The 20,771-nt window shown below is 40.0% G+C and overlaps 1 protein-coding gene across 1 annotated transcript in view; it reads right to left on the reverse strand.

Moving 5' to 3' along the window:
* Window positions 1-1,921: 1,921 nt before the first annotated feature.
* Window positions 1,922-20,771, reverse strand: part of LOC309615635 (uncharacterized protein) — a gene marked incomplete at its 5' end in the record, with an annotated part of 609,457 nt that continues 590,607 nt past the window's right edge. The window contains one exon of the mRNA XM_082365667.1: window positions 1,922-20,066. Coding sequence (XP_082221793.1) covers window positions 19,974-20,066 — 93 coding nt within the window. The 3' untranslated portion in view covers window positions 1,922-19,973. The remainder of the gene's footprint in view (window positions 20,067-20,771) is intronic.

Raw genomic sequence — 20,771 nt, forward strand, 5'->3', positions numbered from 1 at the left:
ACTCCTCCCACAGTCTTCCTAGTTGAATATGTGGCAGCTCCATCCCTCCAGTTGTTCAGGTCCCATGTCTTGTAAACGTCTTGTCTTTCTCTCCCACATCACATCCAATTCATCTTCAACTCCTATTGGCCCAACCTTGAAAATGTATCCATAATCTGACCACTTCTTACCTCTTTCACCTCCTCCACCACTTTATACCCCTTACCATGGTATTTTGCCTGGATTATGTCAGTAGTCTCCAAACTGGTCTCCCTACTTTCGTTCTTTCTCCCCCAAGTCCATGTCTCACACAGGAGTCAGTAATCCTTGTCAAATACAAGTCAGATTCCACCACTTTCCTCCTCAAAACACTGAATGTTTCTGGTCTCACTCAGAATAAAAACCAAAGTCTTTATCATGGTCTACAAGGATGCACATGACCTTGGCTGCTTCTCTGATTTTATTTCCTACCACTCTTTCCCACATCTTGTGGCTCCAGTGACCAGGGCCTACTTACCGTTCTTGGACAAGCCAAGTACTCTCCCTGCTCAGAGTCTTTGCACCTGCTATTCCTTCTGCCTGGACTGTTCTTCTCTCGGAAAACTGAGGGGTAAGCTCCCCACCTCCTCAGGTCTCTTCTACTTGAAGGAAGAGGCCTTCCATGACCACAGCACAGAAAATAGGAACCCCTGTTTCTTTCTTTAACTAGTATCTGTAACCACCTGACATAAACAATATTTGTTTTCTGTCTCCTCCCACTCAGGTATAAGTTCTACCTTCTTTTTTTATCTTTCATTAAAGAGTCCTCTTGAATAAACTCACTGATACCGTACCCTGCATTACTATCATTTTGGGTCTCCATTGCTGTGCCAGGTCAGCCCTGTCCGGCTCATCCCATTGGGTGTCAGGGCCTGGGACATATTCCACATTGTCACACAGTAGAGGGCAAGTGATATGCTTTGCTGCTGAGGGAAAACTCACAGAAATCAAGAGTGAAAGAAGGGCTTCCCTGGTGGCGCAGTGGTTGAGAGTCTGCCTGCCGATGCAGGGGACACGGGTTCGAGCCCTGGTCTGGGAAGATCCCACATGCCGCGGAGCAACTGGGCCCGTGAGCCACAACTACTGAGCCTGCGCGTCTGGAGCCGTTCTCTGCAACGAAAGGCTGCGAGAGTGAGAGTCCCGCGCACCGCGATGAAGAGTGGCCCCAGCTCGCCGCAACTGGAGAAAGCCCTCGCACAGAAACGAAGACCCAACACAGCCAAAAATAAATAAATAAATAAATAAATAAATAAATAAATTAAAAAAAAAAAAAAGAGTGAAAGAAAAAGAAAGTCTTAGGTCCTGCTGACCTTTCCCAGTCACCCGCTGATCTCCCTGTAGTGAGGGTCTGCATTCCTGCAGTGGGACTCTGTTTTATCTGTTACTTTCTCTGGGAGACCCAGAAGAGTGTCAGGGGTATAATGCTGAATAGTGTATTTTAAGCCTTTTCCATCTGGTATTGATCTCTTTTTTATTTGGGGGGGGCATGTGGCACGCGGAATTCTAGTTCCCTGACCAGGGATCAAACCCGCACCCCCTGCGTTGGAAGCGCAGACTCTTAACCACTGGACCACCAGGGAAGTCCTGATCTCTTTTTAAATTTGCATTTCTTTTATAGTGGTTTTGGAAACAGTGACCATACTACTGGATACTGCACTTTTCTTGTAAATTATTCTCCTTTCCACACTTTTTAATCTTTTGGCCGCACCTCACAACATGTGGGATCTTAGTTCCCTGATCAGGGATCGAACCCGTGCCCCCGGCATTGGAAGGTGTATTCTTAACCACTGGACCACCAGGGAAGTCCCCTGCCTTCCACACTAGTCGGTACTTCCCATTCCTGAACCTCCTAGTGTTGCTCTGCCGAGACTGGCTCACATTTCATTTCTTTTGCAGGCATTTCCTTTGTAGATACTTGGTGCTCAGATTGTTCAGCTCTGCTGATTTTCCCATCTGCTCTCCATCTTTCAAAAATCTGTTGCTATCCCTTGTCTGCTATTGTCTCTTCTTTCATTCTCTTTGTAATTTTGTATTATTTTTATTCTTTTAATTTCATTTTAGTGACATTTTGGTAGTAACAAATAAATATAGCAAATATAACAATAGCAATAAATATAACAATAAATATAGCAAATAAATAACCTAATTTTTTTTCTGTCCATATGAGTTACAAATATTATTATTTTCCCAGTTTATAACTTGAATTTTGTTTTCTCCTATGGTGGTCTTTAACATGCAAATATGCAAAATTTATATACAACCAATGTATGAATCTTTTCTTTTAAGTTTCCTGCCTTTGGTATTATGTTACTTAGAAAAGGCTTCCCTATCCTGGTTCATGCAGTTGTTGGCTCATTTTTTTCTAGCTTTTTTTTTCTTTTTTAGGGAGTTACTTTTCTTGATTTAAAAAAATTCCTTCTGTCAAATTAAGTAGGTTTCACTATATAGAGAGGGCTGTGACCAGTTCTTCTCCTTCTTTGTTACGGAATGAATGAGGGAATGGTCCTATATGATTAGACGTAGATAGATAAGTTTAGGGTGGATATGGAAATAGAATTTATTTTAAACAACAAAACTTTCTAATAATCTGAGATAGTCTGGTGCCATATTCATAAAAATAACGATGTATAGCTTTATACATGCTTGCCTGCTGTGTTTTAGTGGTGCTCTCACACACATCATCACATTTGATTCCCACAGTCCTGAGACGTCAGGTGCCAGGAGACAAAGCACTAGATCTGACTCACTCAAAGGATCGTTCCAGCCCAATTTTTTCCTGATTTCATCATTAAGTTTGCCAAAGTCCCATTTTTAATGACCTTACAAAGTTTGACTGACTTATAAAGAAGGAAAGGAAGAAAATAAAACAGAAAATGCACAGAAAGATATTTGAGGCTAACACTTTGAATTGTGCCTACTTCACAAAGCGAAAATGAGAAGAATTTAATTTTCTGGTCTGCTTGTTCTAGCATGCTTCTCTAGGTTTGTGATCAGCTCCGTGGGAACACAGAGAATATAAAAGATATTCTAATTCAAGTGACTGTATTCAGTTCATTCCACTCTTCTTATAAAACTGCTGTAAAGTCCTGTTTAATGTGAAACAGTTTTAACTTGTTAAATAAACCGCGTATTAACTTCTATTAATATTGAACCATGGTAGCATATTCACCTGGTCCTTGTAACATATGGAAACCCACAAGCATGACTCAAACCTGAGATGACTTCACCTAGACTTGCACACACAACACAGATTTTAAAAATTGTTCTGTTTGTTCAAGCTGAGACCAAATAATCACCCACACATATCAGCTGCTATGTTATTCTCTAAACTTACCCACATGGAACTCTGTTTTATCTAGTTAGCACACTTTTAAAAGTTACTCCATTAAGAAAAAGTGTCTTACTTTTTGTTAATTGAAAACCTTACTGAAAATCCCCTCTTCTGCCAACTGAAAATTTATTTAAGAGGTCAAGACTTTGGCTACAGGCAGGCAAATTTCCACTATCAGAAATGTCATCTGTTTTAATAAATTCCTTAAACCACCAAAAATTTAACATAAAGCTGGCTAGTGTCCTAATAGTCTGGCTTATTATACAGGGCCTTTCCAAGAGAAATGAATCATTGTAATAGATTATAGCTTGGTCCCCTACAATTAGAATGATGAGGGTCTTCCACATTGGAAGTGATATTTCAGAATTTTTTTTCCATTAATTTATTATTACCAAGAGTCAAAATAAAGAGTCACCAGTTGGTTGCTGATGTCTATTGTTTCCTTGGTTTGTTGACAAGTGGGACAGGTCTGAGCTTTCCCAAGTATATATGCTCATGCCTGTTTCCTTTAACTGAATTCTTTAATGGGAAGCGCTCATGGCAGAGACAGTAAAACTTTCTCTTAATTTTGCTCCCACTGTTGTCCTCCGTTTTTCTCCTTCCCCTACAGCCCTGGGAACTTTCACTCAGGTGTGCAGTAGATTCTTATTCACGGTCACACTTTCGGTAAACTCTTGAGTTATTTTCCAATCAAAATCATATATGGGAAACTTTATACACCAATTAAGTTATTAAGTTTTTTTGCTTTTGCTGTAATTATAGCAACCCTAGTGGGAACACACATTATCTCAGACTGGTCAATAGCACTTTTATGAATAAAAGTGGGGAAAATATCCTTGCTTAACAAATGGAGAGTGAAAGATGAAGTCTTTTAAATCAAGCATCCATGGAGGGGAGGCAGTAAAAGCAATGCTTGGTGTCAAACAGAATTACTGATTCAAAGAACAGACAATCTTGTAAAGAAAATGTCCTAGGTTTTAAATGTCCTTGGTTATAAATGGGGGCTTTGTTTGATTGGTATCTCACTAGTTAGTTGATTGTCTTCTTCAGTGAAAAGCCTCCACATTCTCTCAGTCACCAGTTTGGAGAGACTGGACTCTACATTCAATCATTTGCCAAGACTTATAGCCTCCACCTTTGAGCTTATTCTTTTCCTGTCTATTTCCTTCTTTCAATTCCCATGGTCCCCGGATGATTCCACTGTCCCAAAGCCTTTCCTTGGAAAGTGACTCCATGTTATATTTTTGGCTGAATTTATTTACTAATTATTTATTCTCATGGAACAATCCAAAGTTGACTATTTCTCCTTACTGAGATAAAACGAATGCTGCCTTTCACTTAGGATCTTTTTCACCTAAAACACATTGATGCACTCAAATCTGGGCTTCTCAAATTCTCATGTTCATAGGAATCACCTGGGGATCTTGTGAAACAAGAGATTCTGCTTCGGAAGGTCCGGGGGGAGGGCCTGAGAGTCTGCGCTGGGAACAAGCTCCTTGGCGATGCTGATGATGCTGTTTGGGAACCACACTCTGAGCAGTAAGAGTCTAAACTGTCCCATAGTCACCTCCACAGTATCAGTAATGCCTTAACATCAGTGGTGATTTCTATATGGGATAGCTGTTCTGAATTTTGTTTTGTTTTGTTTTCCTTTTGCCTGCTACCTAAGGTCATTCTGGGTTCTTGCTTTGTAACAGGATAGCAGAATTGATGCAACTACATTAAAACAAAAAGGGAGACATAGCGTCTGGCTGCTTTGGGCATTCCTGTTAGCAGGAATTGCAGTCTTTCAGGAGTCTTCATTTTTAATAGCTATGCTATCAGAATCTCAGTCTTGGCATTAGGGCTAGGTGTTACAGCTGCCCATAAAGCGCTCTGATTTATGGACTCACTGCTCCTAATCATAAAATGAGGAGAAATAATAAATTTGAAAAAAAATTCCACAGTCTAATGAGATTTCAAGCTATTTGTTATTTAGTGACCATTTAATACCATGAAGATCAGAATAACTCTAATTTGCAAAATACACTTAATATTCTGGAAACATCAGCACTGAAAAGCAGGTTACATGATATAATGAGTGAAGTTGCCTTTGTCTAGACCTGTTTGTTCCTTGCCCTCTCTGGCCTGTTTCTGGCTTCACTCACCTTTTCCCACTAGTTTTCCAGATGACTCATCAACTTTCTGACATTCCTACTTACCATCTGTGTCCAACATCCTAGTAAAATCCAATAAACTTTCTAATACCCAGCACCCCATCAGCTATGTCCTTGTGTATAGCTAATTCACCAGAGGTTGATAGTCATAAGGATGACCTCAAGAGAAAGAGCACTACCACTTTCTGAACACCTACTATGTGCCAAGTTCTGTGCTGGTTGCATTAATTAAATCATCTCATTTGATCCTGAAGCATTACAGATCCTAAAAAGTCCTTTTACAGAAAGATTATACTCAGTTTATTATTAAGAATAAACATATCTTCTTTCTTAAGTATCTCAAATTATTGTTAAATTTTATTTGTTTGAATGCATAATGTATACATACGGTATTAATTCAAAATATACAAAAAAGGAATAGAGTGAAAAATAAGTCTCTCTATTCCCCACCACTCAAGTCTATACCTGAAGGCAAACTACTGTTACCAGTTTCTTACGTGTCCTTTCAGAAATAGTCCATTAAGCATAGACTATTATGCAATGGACTATTAATAGTCCATTAAACAATCTTAGATTTCTTTAAAAATGTATTACCCATTATGGAATATATAGAAATCCTCAATTACTAATAACACCTTAATATATAGAGAGATTAAAATTTAGAAATATGTTTTCATGACCATTATGACACTTGATTCTCCCTATAATACCATGAGATGGGCAGGCCAGACATTCCTGTTAACCAATTTACACTGAAGCTCACAGAGGTGAAATGATCTGCCTATGTGTATATAGTTAGCAGAAAACCCAATTCTAGAACAATTAGTCTAGAATGCTTGTTCCATGACGCCACAAAAAAGTAGCCCAAGGATCATAGATCAAACAATGTCATCTCTTCTTGACTAGTTAAAATATTCTTTTAATGTCAGTTCTCAGAGAATTTTTGTTTAATACAGTAGCAACAAGGTATTATTTCACATAAATAATATATCACATAAAAACTCAGTATTCTGGCTTTGCAATTGAAATCATTAAAGTGTAACCAAACATTTTAACTCAACAAGGGTCTGAGTTCCTGTTAATTGAGATGCGTGGTCCTTCCCCTGAGATAGTTCTGGTAATCAGATCTTAGAGGTTGCTAGAGAAGGGCTGGGTAATTTATGTATCTGGTCTATTAAACAAGAGCAAGCAGAAAGCAACATTATTCTTTGTTACAACTGACTGATGACATTGTTTTCCCATTTTGGGATCCTAGACAGATCCATAACTTGTATGTCGCTCTCAGGTATTAACAAATACTTTGTGTTTTGAGATGTTGAAGTTCCAGTTCGGTCTAATACAGAAGCTTCAATTGCTCACTCAATTTGAAGTTTCCTCCCTCCTCCAGCTCAGCCCTGCCTCAGGAGACCAGCATGGATGAAGTGGTGGCATGGGTAGGCTCACCTCTCCCCCCACCTTGCTTTCCTACTCCTCGTCATTCATTCGCTGCCTTTGGATCCTCCAGCATTGGAACAGCAGTGGGAAGGAATGGCAAGGTTGTCATTCGAGAGAGTTATCTGGGTGTGGCGTTATCTGAAGGCTGAGGTTTTCTCTCATGAGACACCTTTAGCATTCCTCAGAAATACCTCCACTGGGCACTGGGGAACTCCCACTGTGGTCTCCCAGTACAGGTGTCTCCTCCAACTGGCTGCTGTTACTTCCCTTTTGGCCCTGGCTTCCTGTAGTTCATCTCTAACTTCCTTCTTCTGGGTACCTGTGGCTCCTGATGGCTCTCTTAGGTGAAGCACCATTCAAGGCTAACCAAGTCCAGATGCCTTCCCTGGAGTTCTCACAGGAAACAAGCTGTATCATCAGTGGAAGTATAATTGATTCCATCATTGCCCCCTTTCTCACTCAGCTGCCATGGGCTGCTCTGTTTAGCTTCTCATCCTCTGACTTTTTCAGGTCCCACTCACTATGTAGTAGGCTGAATAATGTCCCCCCGAAGATGTCCACACCCTAATCGCTGAAACCTGTGAATAGTTTACACTACATGGCAAGAGGGATTTTGCAGATGTGATTAAGGTTATGAACTATAAGATGAGGCAATTATCCTGGGTTATCAGAGGGGCTCAGTATTATTACATTAGCCTTTAAAAGCAGAGAACATCTCCTGGCTGAAGTCAGAGAGATATGACAGCATGAGAAGGATCCCACGTGCTCTGGCTGGCTCTGAGATGTAGGGCCCCTTGTGCAAGAACCAGAGAGAGGCCCTGGGGGCCAAGGGCAGTCCCCAGCTGACAACCAGCAAGGAAACAGGGACCTCAGTCCAACAGCCGAATGGAACTGAGTTCGGCCAACAGCCTGAACGAGCCTGGAAACAGATTCTCCCCTAGAGCCTCCTGAAGAGAATGCAGCCCAGCCAACACCTTGATTTCAGCACAAAGCAGAGAAACCAGCTGAGCCCACTGGACTTCTCACCTACAGAACTGTGAGGTAATGAATGTGTTGTTTTAAGCTGTTAAATTTGTGGTAATTTGTTACGGCAGCAATAGGAAATGAATACACTCTACACAGGTCCGTTCTTCAGGGGGGTTTCTGAAGCCCTCCTCTCACTTGCTTAAGATGAGAGGGAACCAATGGCAAGGGGAGAGGAAACATTTCAGCAGCCTAAAAATTGTCTCTGATGAAATCCTTGCTTTCCTCATCAATTCATAGGTCTCCCCTTATATATATACCTGAGATTGAGGGAAGGGCTAAAGGTTCCTGGGCCAATTTTTGGTCACACCAGAACAAGTTACATCTCTTTAGAATACATGGGTACTTAACAACATTTGTTCTTATCTCTAGGGCCTCAGCTAACACTGAGACAACAGGAAAGTCTTGCTTTTATATCCTGTTACACGTATCAATACATATCAGCAGAGTTGCCTTCCCTCTCAGGTTTAATGTTCTTGAAACACGTTGGATAGACTAGAGTTGCTCTAATAAAGAAGGGTAACAGGACAGGGAGATGAGATCCCAGAGAGGATTCACTGCCAGGATGGGGAGAGAGACAAGTCAGAAAAAAACAAACAAACAAGGTTGCCAAGACATGAGTTAGTGTGGATGAGACAAGGCTTCTAGCCCTAGACTTCGGGCTTGGTGGGACCCAAGGTAGAGGAAGTAGCAACAGGAGACAGGAGTTAGAGTTTGGTGGTTCCGGATGAGGCATGGCTCACAGGTAAGCGTTCATTCCCATCTCTTCCTACAGGAGTCTCTGCAAGAATGGATTGAACTGGGGCTCTGTAGCTTCAGTAAGTACCGTAGTTGACCCTTTCCTCTCTTAGTTTTGGGATTGCGCAGCTTGAATTTCCAACAGAACATGGAGGTGAGGGAAGCAGGGGACAGAGTGGTAGTTCTGTTTGTGGGTGTAGTGGGTAGGACCCATGGGACCCTACTGCCAGTATTAAAGGCCATATGCTGGGAGACCTTGGTTGTTTCCCATCTGCAGATTGACGTGTATCTGAGGAGGGAAGCAGGCAACTACCTCACAGTTTCTGTCCCATATGCCGCTGCCCTTAAGGATCATTTTGGAGCCATGATTTCACAGACTTTAACAACCTATTCAAGCTTCCTCTCTTTGGCCAGCAGACACCTATTCATTGAATGTGCTAGGCTATGGCCTCCACTCTGCAGGTCGATGTGTTTGCAATGCTGCTGCTGTTTAGGAATTGGGAGATCATGGATAGAATCCTCTTCCTGCCAAGAACGCACTTATTCTACAGAATAAAGGGTAACTGTAGGATAATTTCTGGAACCCTATTTCCTTTCCATACTCATTTCAGGAAGAAAAAGATGAATATAAAGTATAAAGAAAAAGATTAATATGTAGAAAAGTTTTTCTTGTGGGTTGTTTCAGCTGAAACACCTCACAGTATGACCATTCTATGTATATTTTATGTCTCTCATTTAATTATCTATAACGGACAGCCAAGAGCTGCCTGTGATCCATAACCTCAGCACCTAACGCCATTCCTGACACACAATGTAGTGACTAATAAATATTTGTTGAATCAATGAATGTGGAAAAATGCAAACCAAGCATTTGAAATATTATGCTACATTTCTTTCGGCTTCAACTCCACACTAATGAGTGAGGGAGGTCACTGGAAGAGTGTGAGGGCCATCACGAGGTTCATATTTCAACAACCGGTGCCAAATTCTTAATGCCAGATGGGATGAGATGGGATGTTAAACCGCTTCTGATTACCATGTTGTTGGCCTTGATTGCCTCGGTATTATTCTCCAACTGCTTCGTCTCTATGGATCTCTGACTCCTTATTACCTCCAGTTGAAACGCCCCACAAATCATCCCGCCTTCTTTATGCTCTCTCACCTCCAAGTCATCCTGTCATCTTGCTCCAGCGAGAGCCGCTCCCATTAAGAAGATGGTGGCAAATTCTCTCCCTACCTGTTTGTTCTTCAGGAAAATTATTCCATGGATAAGTGGATGTTACAGACACTTTTCAGAACATACTTCATCTGAATTGCTCCTGTCTTCCCACATTCTTCTAAGCCAGTTACCTTTGCATTAGAGTGGAATTAAATTCAAGGAGATAGAGGTTCTGAATTTCTTCCTTTGACCAGATGGAAATCGTTACGTTAGAATGCTGATGACTGCAAAACCTTGGACATATTGTTTTCACAATTAGGAAATGGCAAACACAAAGCGCTCCAGTGCAGAGCCAGCATGCAAGTTCAGCTTCCATTTGCTGCTATAAATTTTGTTCTTGTTGCTGCCAGTGAACACCAACTGTTCAAGTGAAATAGTAAATCCAAATGTGCCTTTGGATAAGAGTGAAAAAAAATTAGACGCTGCATAAATGCTGATATGAAAAGATTTTTCAACACATTAAACCAGGGAAGGGAAAGAAACGGGGAAAGAAAGTTGAACTGAATGCAGCTCTCACTATAACGCCTTAGTGGAAAGCACTAAAAAAAAAGAGGAAATGTTGATTCCACATACTGTTAAAACTTCAAAGAGAAAATAAGTACAGAATGAGGATATCGACCTTAGGGTGTGCAGATTTTGAGCACTGTAGGTGTACCAGAGAAGACATACACAAGTTGTGTAAATCAAGGGAAACAAAAGTCCCAAAGTTACTCAAGGCTAAGGGGTGACATGACCCCTATGTTACTTGCTAATGATCAATCTAACAGTTGAAAGTCAAAGCCAGAAGCAAGTGCAGTCTGTTATACAAGGACTTTAGTGACTTTCTATCTCACAGATTTACTTTAAGGTTAATCAACAGATATCTGTACTCAGGTCTCCCTCCAGTTTAATTTAATGTGCAACTGAATCATGAGTCAAGGAGATAGTTTCAGAAATGATTTCAGAAATGAATTTTAACTTTGGATTACCTAAATTTATGACGGGTTTCTCTTCTCCTTTCCCCCATCATTTTTCTGTGATGCTGAAGAAAATGTATGAACTTTGGAGTTAGCTGAACTGAGCCCCTTGTAGTAGGTCTGATCCTTGTACCCCTTGAACCTACTTTCTCATGTGAGGAACAGTGCTCACAACCACTGGGTCATTGTGAGGATTAAATGAGACATTGCATGTTAAATGCCAGGCACAAGCCTTGAACATAAAAGATCCTTAATGATAATACTAGTTCCACACACCAGATTAGACTTTGCAAACAAACAATTTGAAAAACAGAACATTCAAATAAATTCTATAGCATGATGAGGCTCCAGGCCAAGAACCGAGCAGTAAAGATGTTCCAAACCAGAATATTTCAGCATCTGAGAATAGCTAGGCCTTATCTTCATGGCTAAAATAAGCAGTTTAATGTAAAACAGTCTTTCCTTTTTTTTTTTTTAATTCTTCTTCATTTACTTATGTAAGGGAAAGCATTTTCAGAATAATGGTTAAAATCTGTCCTTTGTAGATCTGAAGATTTGGGCAAGTTTCATACTGAAGTCAACATCTACTGAAAGTGTTAGATGGATAGATGAGGACCAGACGCAGATGTCAAAAATAAAACAGACAATGGTGTTTTGAATGCCTTCATGTGAGGCCAAAGCTAAGTAAGCGTTTGACTTATTTTTGTCATTGAATTAACTGATGTATCTGGTTTAACTGGCCAAATTATTTTTGCTTAAATGTTCACATGTTTCAGTGTTGTATTGTTATAGTTAATGCTTTCAAGAGTGCAGAAAATACCAATAGTGGCAAATATATGTGTTCAGAGGAAGAGAAATTACTCATTTCCAGACCCCAGATTTATAGCAATTTTTATATATATAGGAAAGTGTTGGTTTCTCCTTATGGTTACTTCTGAACATATGTAAATTATCAGAGTCTGTGTGCATTTATTTCCACAAAAAAATAATACCAGCAGAGACACAGCTAAGCCAAGTCGAGCCTTGCTGGGTGGGTTTGAGGAAACATAGGCCAACTCAGGGCAAGGCAAGCTCATGAGATAGGAAGTATAAAATTGTAATAAATAGCCTTAGAAACATTTTCCTTTGGAAAAGACATCCCAATAACATCCTACATTAATAGAAGAGACACACATGTGTGCTATGTATGACACAGTAAGTAAAACCAAAAGACTCACTCTGTCTAATCCAGCTTGAATTGCAACTTTAATGAAGGAAACAGTGGTTTTGATTCAAAGAAGCTCAGGATTGGAAGGGAGGTATAAAGTCTAACATCTCATCCATCTGATGCCTGGATCTCCTTTACTCTGTTCTGGCAGAAAGATCATCCAATTGACACTGGAAATGAGCAGCTCACTCCTTTAGAGCTGGCTATTCTATCTTTGAATTACATCTTTTTTCTATCTGAATAAGAAAATGTTTTCTTCTTTTGGACCAAGGCCTGTTTCTATGTAATTTCCACTCATTCTTCCTATTTCTAGCACTCAGGGTCACACCCAAGCAGAATCCCACTTCCAGGGGCAACCAGTCTTACAAATGTTAAGGCAAAGGTCATAAATTAGCCCACATAGTAATTTTAAATAATTAGAAATTAGCTACTGATATTTAAAACTTGGAAAATTACCTATAAAAATCCATATTTTCAAATCCCTGAAACTTCCTTTGGATGCTCTGGAAGCAATGAGCCCACATTCCCAAATGGTAATAATTGACTGAGATGAGTAGCTTGAGTAGTGCTGCTTTTTTTAGACAGAGAATGTGCTTGCCTGTTCACCACAGTCCTCACTATTCCCTATTGTCTTGCACTGAGGCTGCTTTCCTCAGTTTATGATGCTGGACTTGGCCCCTGAGACATTTGTATTTGCAGTTCCTACTGTGTCCTCTATAAGCCTTCTTTGCTTCAGGAAATTTATCCTCAGTTCCCTCTTTTTCCCCTTTTCAGGAATAACTTCAGGCATATTTGAAACATAAGCCTGCTGAGTGATACTACACATGAGAAATTGACACTTGAGTTGTTCAATCTCATAATTAATCCTCAGTAATGTGCTGGGGTAAACATGTAGTTAGAAACTTTCAATAACTTCGATAAGATAAGAATGGGAATGTGGAGGGAGGAGGTTATAAAAAGCCAGAGAGAATGTGAATTACAGCCTCTCATGCCTGCTGGAGGCCTAATTCTAGGTAGTTCTTCTCTGCTGCTGTGAATCCTCATGAGGACTTGGACATATGGGACACCAGTACCTACCACCATTAACATGCTGTGTGGTTTTCTGCTTTGTTTAGTTGCCTCTATGCTGTCCTATCAATTGTACCATAATCCTCCATGTTCTGGAAAGGGGAAGAGTGCTTGATTTTGAATCTCAGCATCTCCAATAACTAGCTGAGAGACCTTGGGAAAGTTACTTAACATCTCTGAGTCTCACAGTTTCTCCATTTGGAAAATGAGGATAGTAACAGGTTGATCTTACTTATAGAAATGTTGTGAGAAATACCTGAGATAATGTACATAAAGTGCATATAGAAGCCCCTGGCTCACATTAGTCAGTCAGTCAATGTCAGCTATTAACTGCTATTCAGATGTCGTTCCTCCACATTGCAGCAGACCGCTCGCACGGCTCCACAGCCCCTCCCATGTCTGCGCAGGCTGCATCCACTTCCAATTGCCAGCACTTGTGATTCTGGCCTGAGGGTTTTCTCTGACACCCAGTTCTTCCTGTCCCCTATGCACCCATGGCAAGCTGGAAGTGCTAGGCAGTTAACAGCCTTCTCTCTCCCAGTAACAGATGGGAGTTGGTGGATCAACACCCCAGCTCCCTCACCCTTCTCTGTGGCTGAGAACAGCACCAGAGGCAGCCTCAGCACTTAGCATTTTCAAATGAGAAAAAATCTTCCCTGATTCTAGAAGTCTTCAAACAGTGCCTTATGTGTTCTCACGGGCCTGACAACGACGCTAACCACACGCCTTCTGCTATTCTCTCTCCCTTTTGCTCTAGCAGCCCCTTGCTCAAGTCCACAGCTTGTACAGCCTCAGATGCAATGAAACTGTTGGCTTTGTTGACGGGACCATCCAGAATATACTAATATTCATACTGGGCTGCTGTCTCTCCAAGAGCCCAAATCCACCGGTCCTCAAGGAGCTGGAGGAGTGCTGGTTCCCTGGAGAGCGGGGGAAGTGTCTCTCTGCCCAGCGCTGCTCTTTGTCACATGGATCCCACAGTGGCACCGCTGTGCACTGAAGACCGAGGATCTCAAAGCCTCTCACGAGGAAACCTCAGTCATTCTCTCGCCTCAACCTTTCTGTCAACAGAGTCATCAACTGAATACAAGGGATCCTGGGGGAATAGATAACTTGCTCTTTCCATTCGTGCAGTTTCTCCTTCCCATCATAGAAAATTAAAAACAGGAATAATCTCCCTCCTCCTCTAGTCAAAACATAGGCTTCAAAGCCCATCAACTTATGCAAATGGATAAGGAATAGTGAAATTCATCCCGGTCTGGGTTTAGCCACCCACCCCCCAAAATCCCAGAAAACTGGAAAAGGGTAGATTCTTAAAGACTTCCTAGACCAACTCTTTTATCTTCCAGGTAAAACCCAGAGAGGACGCACTCTTGTCTATGGTCACACAGGTCTTGCTCACAAACGTAACACTTCCATTAACAACTCAGTACTGGGTTTTTCAAATACCGTATGCTAACACATGTATATGGAATCTAAAAAAAAAAAAAAAAAGGTTCTGATGAAACTAGGGGCAGGACAGGAAGAAAGACACAGACATAAGGAATGGACTTGAGGACACGGGGAGGGGGAAGGGTAAGCTGGGACGAAGTGAGAGAGTGGCATGGGCATATATACACTACCAAATATAAAATAGATAGCTAGTGGGAAGCAGCCGCATGGCACAGGGAGATCGGCTCGGCGCTTTGTGACCATCTAGAGGGGTGGGATAGGGAGGGCGGGAGGGAGACGCAAGAGGGAGGGGATATGGGGATATATGTATACATATAGCTGATTCACTTTGCTATACAGCAGAAACTAACACAACATTGTAAAGCAAAGATACTCCAATAAAGATGTTAAAAAAAAAAAAACCCAAAATCTAGTTTATCAGCCGCTACTGAAGACTTTTTGGTTCATGAACACATCTCTTTGCACCTGGTTCTCTCTCAGTAGGGCTTCACATTCTATGTCGGACAGGAGCAGATATATGGCAGGGCTGCAAGATTCTTAAAAGGGTCAAATGCCTCCTTCCTCTTAGGAGCTCAACTGACACTTTGGGTTCAGCTTTTTAACTGTTTGGACTCAATGAAAACTACACAAATTTTAGGACATCCATGAGGACCAAGTGTGATGAGACTCACTCTTTAGCTTAATAATCTACAAATGCCTTTAAAAAAAACATGAGGTTATTTTGTTTCTTAGTATGAAAGAAATATGTATTCATCAGAAGAGACAGAAAATGTAGGAAAATATTCACAATTCCACCACCAAGAGGCAAAAATCGTTAGCATTTGGGCATACTCACCCTTCCAGTCTTTGTATCTGTCTCTCTCACCACACATTTCAAAAGAGGGATCATGCCATAAATACTCTTTTTTTTAAAAATAGATCCTTATTGGAGTATAATTGCTTCACAATACTGTAGTTTCGGTTGTACAACAAAGTGAATCAGTCATATGCATACATATATCCCCATATCCCCTCCCTCTTGAGCCTCCTTCCCACCCTCCCTATCCACGTCTCTAGGTGGTCACAGCACTGAGCTGATCTCCCTGTGCTATGCTGTTGCTTTCCACTAGCTAACTCTTTACATTTGGTAGCGTATGTATGTCGATGCTACTCTCACTTCGCTCCAGCTTCCCCCTCCCCACCCCCACCCCCTGTGTCCTCAAGTCCATTCTTTATGTCTACGACTTTATTCCTGTCCTGCCACTAGGTTCATCAGTACCAATTTTTTTTTAGATTCCATATATATGTGTTAGCATATGGTATTTGTTTTTCTCTTTCTGACTTACTTCACTCTGTATGACAGTCTCTAGGTCCATCCACCTCACTACAAATAACTCATTTTCATTTCTTTTAATGGTTGAGTAATATTCCATTGTATATATGTGCCACATCTTCTTTATCCATTCATCTGTCGATGGACATTTAGGTTGCTTCCATGTCCTGGCTATTGTAAATAGTGCTGCAGTGAACATTGTGGTACATGACTCTTTTTGAATTATGGTTTTCTCAGGGTATATGCCCAGTAGTGGGATTGCTGGGTCATATGGTAGTTCTATTTTTAGTTTTTTAAGGAACCTCCATACTATTCTCCATAGTGGTTGTAACAATTTACATTCCCACCAACAGTGCAGGAGGGTTCCCGTTGAACCACACCCTTTCCAGCATTTATTGTTTCTAGATTTTTTGATAATGGCCATTCTGACCACTGTGAGGTGATGCCTCATTGTAGTTTTGATTTGTATATCTCTAATAATTAGTGATGTTGAGCATCTTTTCATGTGCCTCTTGGCCATCTGTATGTCTTCTTTGGTGAAATGTCTATTTAGGTCTTCCACCCATTTTTTAATTGAGTTGTTTTATTTTTTGATGTTGAGCTCCATGAGCTGTTTGTATATTTTGGAGATTAATCCTTTGTCCATTGTTTCATTTGCAAATATTTTCTCCCATTCTGAGGGTTGTCTTTTCGTCTTGTTTATGGTTTCCTTTGCTGTGCAAAAGCTCTGAAGTTTAATTACGTTCCATTTGTTTATTTTTGTATATACTACAAAGCTACAGTAATCAAGACAGTATGGTACTGGCACAAAAATAAATACTCTTTTGTTATCTGATTTGTTTTAAACTTACTATATGGAGATCATGTTTCCAGAGCATTAAATATTCTTTTATAGCCAGATAGTGTTCCATTGCATGGATGCACCAAAGCTTACTTAATATTTCCACCCTCAGTCCTTCCACTGTCAGCAGTCTTTGGTGGGCATTAAGGTTTTTTCCAATTTTTTGGAATTTTGAACTCTGTGGCCAATAATTCTCTTTGAGGAAAATCATTTATGATTTTTTCCTTAGGATAAATTCCTAGAAATGAAAGTGGATCGAGGAGTACTAAAAGTTTTAAAGCTTTTGGTTCCAAATGTCTCTTCTGACAATAGTTCTTGACTGAAAAGACTAAGAAGAGATGAGCCCATATTGGCCTCTCTTGGTAAGATCTGAGGCTTCAACCACTCACCTATTGATTTATGATGTAAATGGTTCTGTGTTTTGCTTTCCTGGCTCCCTCTTTTTTTAAGTCAGGTTTTTTGAGGTACAACTTACATATAGTAAAATTCACTCTTTTCTGGTGTACAGTTTTATGAATTCTGAAAAACACATACAGTTGTGTAAGCACCACCACAATCAAGATATAGAACATTTCCATCACCCAAAAAGTTCTCTTGTGTACCTTTGTGTTCACTCCTGTCATCCCAGCCCTAGCTCCTGGCAACCACTCCTCTGTCCCCATAGTTTTTCTTTTTCCAGCATGTTATTCAAGTGGAATGATAGAGAAGGTAGCTTTTTAAGTCTGACTCTTTTCACTTAGCATAATGCATTCGAATATCCATGTTCTCGATCGCTAGGTTCTTTTCTTTTTATTCCATTGTACCAAGGTACCAGAGTTTGTTTATCCATTCACCATGTGGTGGTTATTTGGGTTGTTTCTGGTTTTTGGAGATTATGAACAAAGGTGATATAAACATTCACATACAGCTTTTGGTGTGGGCATGTATTTTCATTTATCTTGGGTAAATACCCAAATACTCAGTCACGTAAGTGACATTTAACTTTACAAGGAACTGTCAAACAGTTTTCCAACGTGGCTGCACCATTTTGTATGAGGGTTCCAATTGCTCTATATTCTCATCAGTTCTCGATCTTGGTTTTTAAATTTTAGTGGTCAAATAGAATTGAGTTGGTATTTTACCGTGGTTTTAATTTGCATTTCCCTTACGACTAATAATGTTGAGTGTCTTTTCATTCAGTCCTTTGCCATTCATATATATTCTTTGGTGAAGTGTCCAAATATTTTCCCATTTTTTGCTGGGTTGTTTGTTTTTTTTATTATTATTTGTCAGAGGTTTTTTTAATATATATTCTGGATACAAGTCTTTTGTAATAAATTTGCTTTGCAAATATTTTCCCCCAGTCTGTGGCTTGCTTATTCATTTCCTTTTCTTAACAGTGCCTTTCGAAGGGCAGGAGTTTTTAATTTTGACAAAGTCCTGCTTATCTTTTTTCTTTCATAATTCATCATTTCGTTTCACAGCTGAGAAATCTTTGCCTTATCTATGGCTGCAAAGACATTTTTCCTATATTTTCCTCTAGAAATTTCATATTGTTAGGTTTTACATGTGGGTCTATATTTCATTTTGAACTGATTTTTGCATATATGATTTTTGCAAGGTATGGGTCATGGCACATAATTTTACATATGGATGTCCAAATTGTAGCACAATCTCTTGAAAAACTATCTCTATTGAATTTCCTTGGTTCTTTAGTTTTTGAAAATTGTGAATAAAGTTGCCATGTATTTGTGCATCTGCTTTGGATTCAATTTTATCCCATTGGTTTATATGCTATCCTTTCATTGAGACACATACTTGATTACTGTAGCTTTATATAAGTCTTGAAATCAACCTTGTTCTTTTTCAAAATTGTTTTCACTGCAGTTTCCTTTGCTTTCCCATATAAATTTTAACATTATCTTGGTGATTTCTATAAAAACAGCTTGCTGGATTTTAGATTGGGATTACACTGAATCTACAGATCAGTTTGAGAAGGACTGACATCTTAACAACAATTGAATCTTTCTGGCCATCTGTTGATGCCAAATCATGTCTTCCACCTTGGATTATGAGACCAGCCACCCAAGTGACACTTTTCTTGTACAGTTTGGCCTCATGATTGAATCTGCGCTGGATATTAGCTATTGGCAGACCACTCATAGTGACTTTAACCCTACAGGGCATAGAATTACCTGCTATGGTATATTGAAATTATGGATCCAAGTTTTTACCCCTCCCTTTAACCATGTCTTTGCCACGTAACTTTGAAGTGCCCTCCTACTGTGGATAGAGTAACCTGCTCTACCCTTGAAACTATGTTCAACCATTTGACTAACTTTGCCCCATGGAATTTAGCAGATGTGACATAAAGACTTGAAATGATTTTGCACCTTGGGACTTGCTTTACTGTCTTTTTGTTATTGCCTTGAGAATACACTTGCTAGAGAATGAGAGATGTGAAGCAAAACCAAATTGCTCCAGTCATCTTAGTCAAGAGCAGCCTAGATCATCTGACAGCAAACTGACCCCCAGATATGTGAACATGCACAGCTAAGATCAGCATAGCCAACTGTCTAGTCAACCACTCCAAATGCAGGAGCTATAAATGCTTATTACTTTATGCCATTGAAATTTTGTGTTTGTTTGTTATACAGCATCATCGTGGCAATAGATAACTGACACATCTGGGTAATACAGAGGCTCTTTAAACTCTTTACAAACAGCATCATGCAATAACTTACTAGGGTTGGGACATTAATCAAATGTAACTATTTTCATGGGTTAATCATGAAACTTGGTTTTTTTCCCTTCATTCTCAATACCTAGTATTGAAGAAAATTATCATAAGAGAAACCCTGCTAAGTTCTGATCACCACTTCCAGTCCCAGAGTCAGGTAAAACTATAAAACTATGGAGAATTCCATTTCACTTCATTTTTATTTTTAATCACAAGGAGTTTATATTGTCTTAACCCTTTTAGTAAATGATTGAGTACCCTAACTGTGATATGGAGATGAATCTAGAGGAAAAGGTCAAAAGAAAGATAAGCAACCAAAAATGATTAATCAACTCTTTTTTAAAAAATCAAAGTTCTTAGAACTATTTGCTGAATTGTGTGTTTTATTTTTAATAGCTATTCTTTGAGTAGGAATGCCGTGGCATGAAGATAAGAGTCATAACATTTAAGACATGTTTATGAAGTTTAAACCACTAACTTGGCTGCAGTTGAAATGCATTCAGCTCCTTCCTGCTGTGCTCGGAGCCTTCCCAAGGGCTGAGCTGGCAAGGGTTGCTGCTACTGCTGACTCTTCCCCAGCTGGCACTGTGGGCTATGAGACAAATGTAGGCATTTAACCCACATTAAAGTGCATTTAGAAGTATCAGAATTTGTGTTTATCAGAGCTTTGACATTGAACACATTTCTAATCAGTGGGGTGTGTTTAGATCAGAGGCAGTTAACAACAGAATGATTTTGTGCAGCTTAAATTCCAGAGTCCCTCAGGGGTTGAGGGGGCAGGGGTGGGAAGGAAATGGTTGGCTGTAAAAGGGTAGCGTGAAGGTCCTTGTGGTGATGGAAATGTTCTCTGTCTTAACTGTATCAAAGTCAGTATCCTGGTTGTGTTCTTTCATTATAGTTTTGTAAGATGTTGCCATTGTGTGGAACTGGCTAAAGGTTTCACAGGGTCTCTCCATATAATTTCTTACGACTGCATGTGAATCTACAATTATCTCAAAATAAAAAGTTTAATTTAAATAAATAAATAAAAATAAATTCCAGAGTCTTCTGGTAGAGCCAAAGAGAGGACAGACGCCCCACGGCCATGCTGCTGTCAATGGCAATACCCTTGTAGGAGGGGCCTCCAGGGTTCAGGGACAGAACGCTGTCACAGACTATGCACCATTGGTGGCCACCTACAAGTTGTCTCATTTGGTTTATTTTGTTCACTCACTCCTACCTGTTATCCTTGATGGCTTGTCATTTACCTACAAATTGCATTGCTTCCTTGATAAATTCAAATAGACTTTGAGAAAAC

This window comes from Balaenoptera borealis (genome assembly GCF_965194805.1).
Source record: "Balaenoptera borealis genome assembly, chromosome: 18".
Taxonomy (NCBI): domain Eukaryota; kingdom Metazoa; phylum Chordata; class Mammalia; order Artiodactyla; family Balaenopteridae; genus Balaenoptera; species Balaenoptera borealis.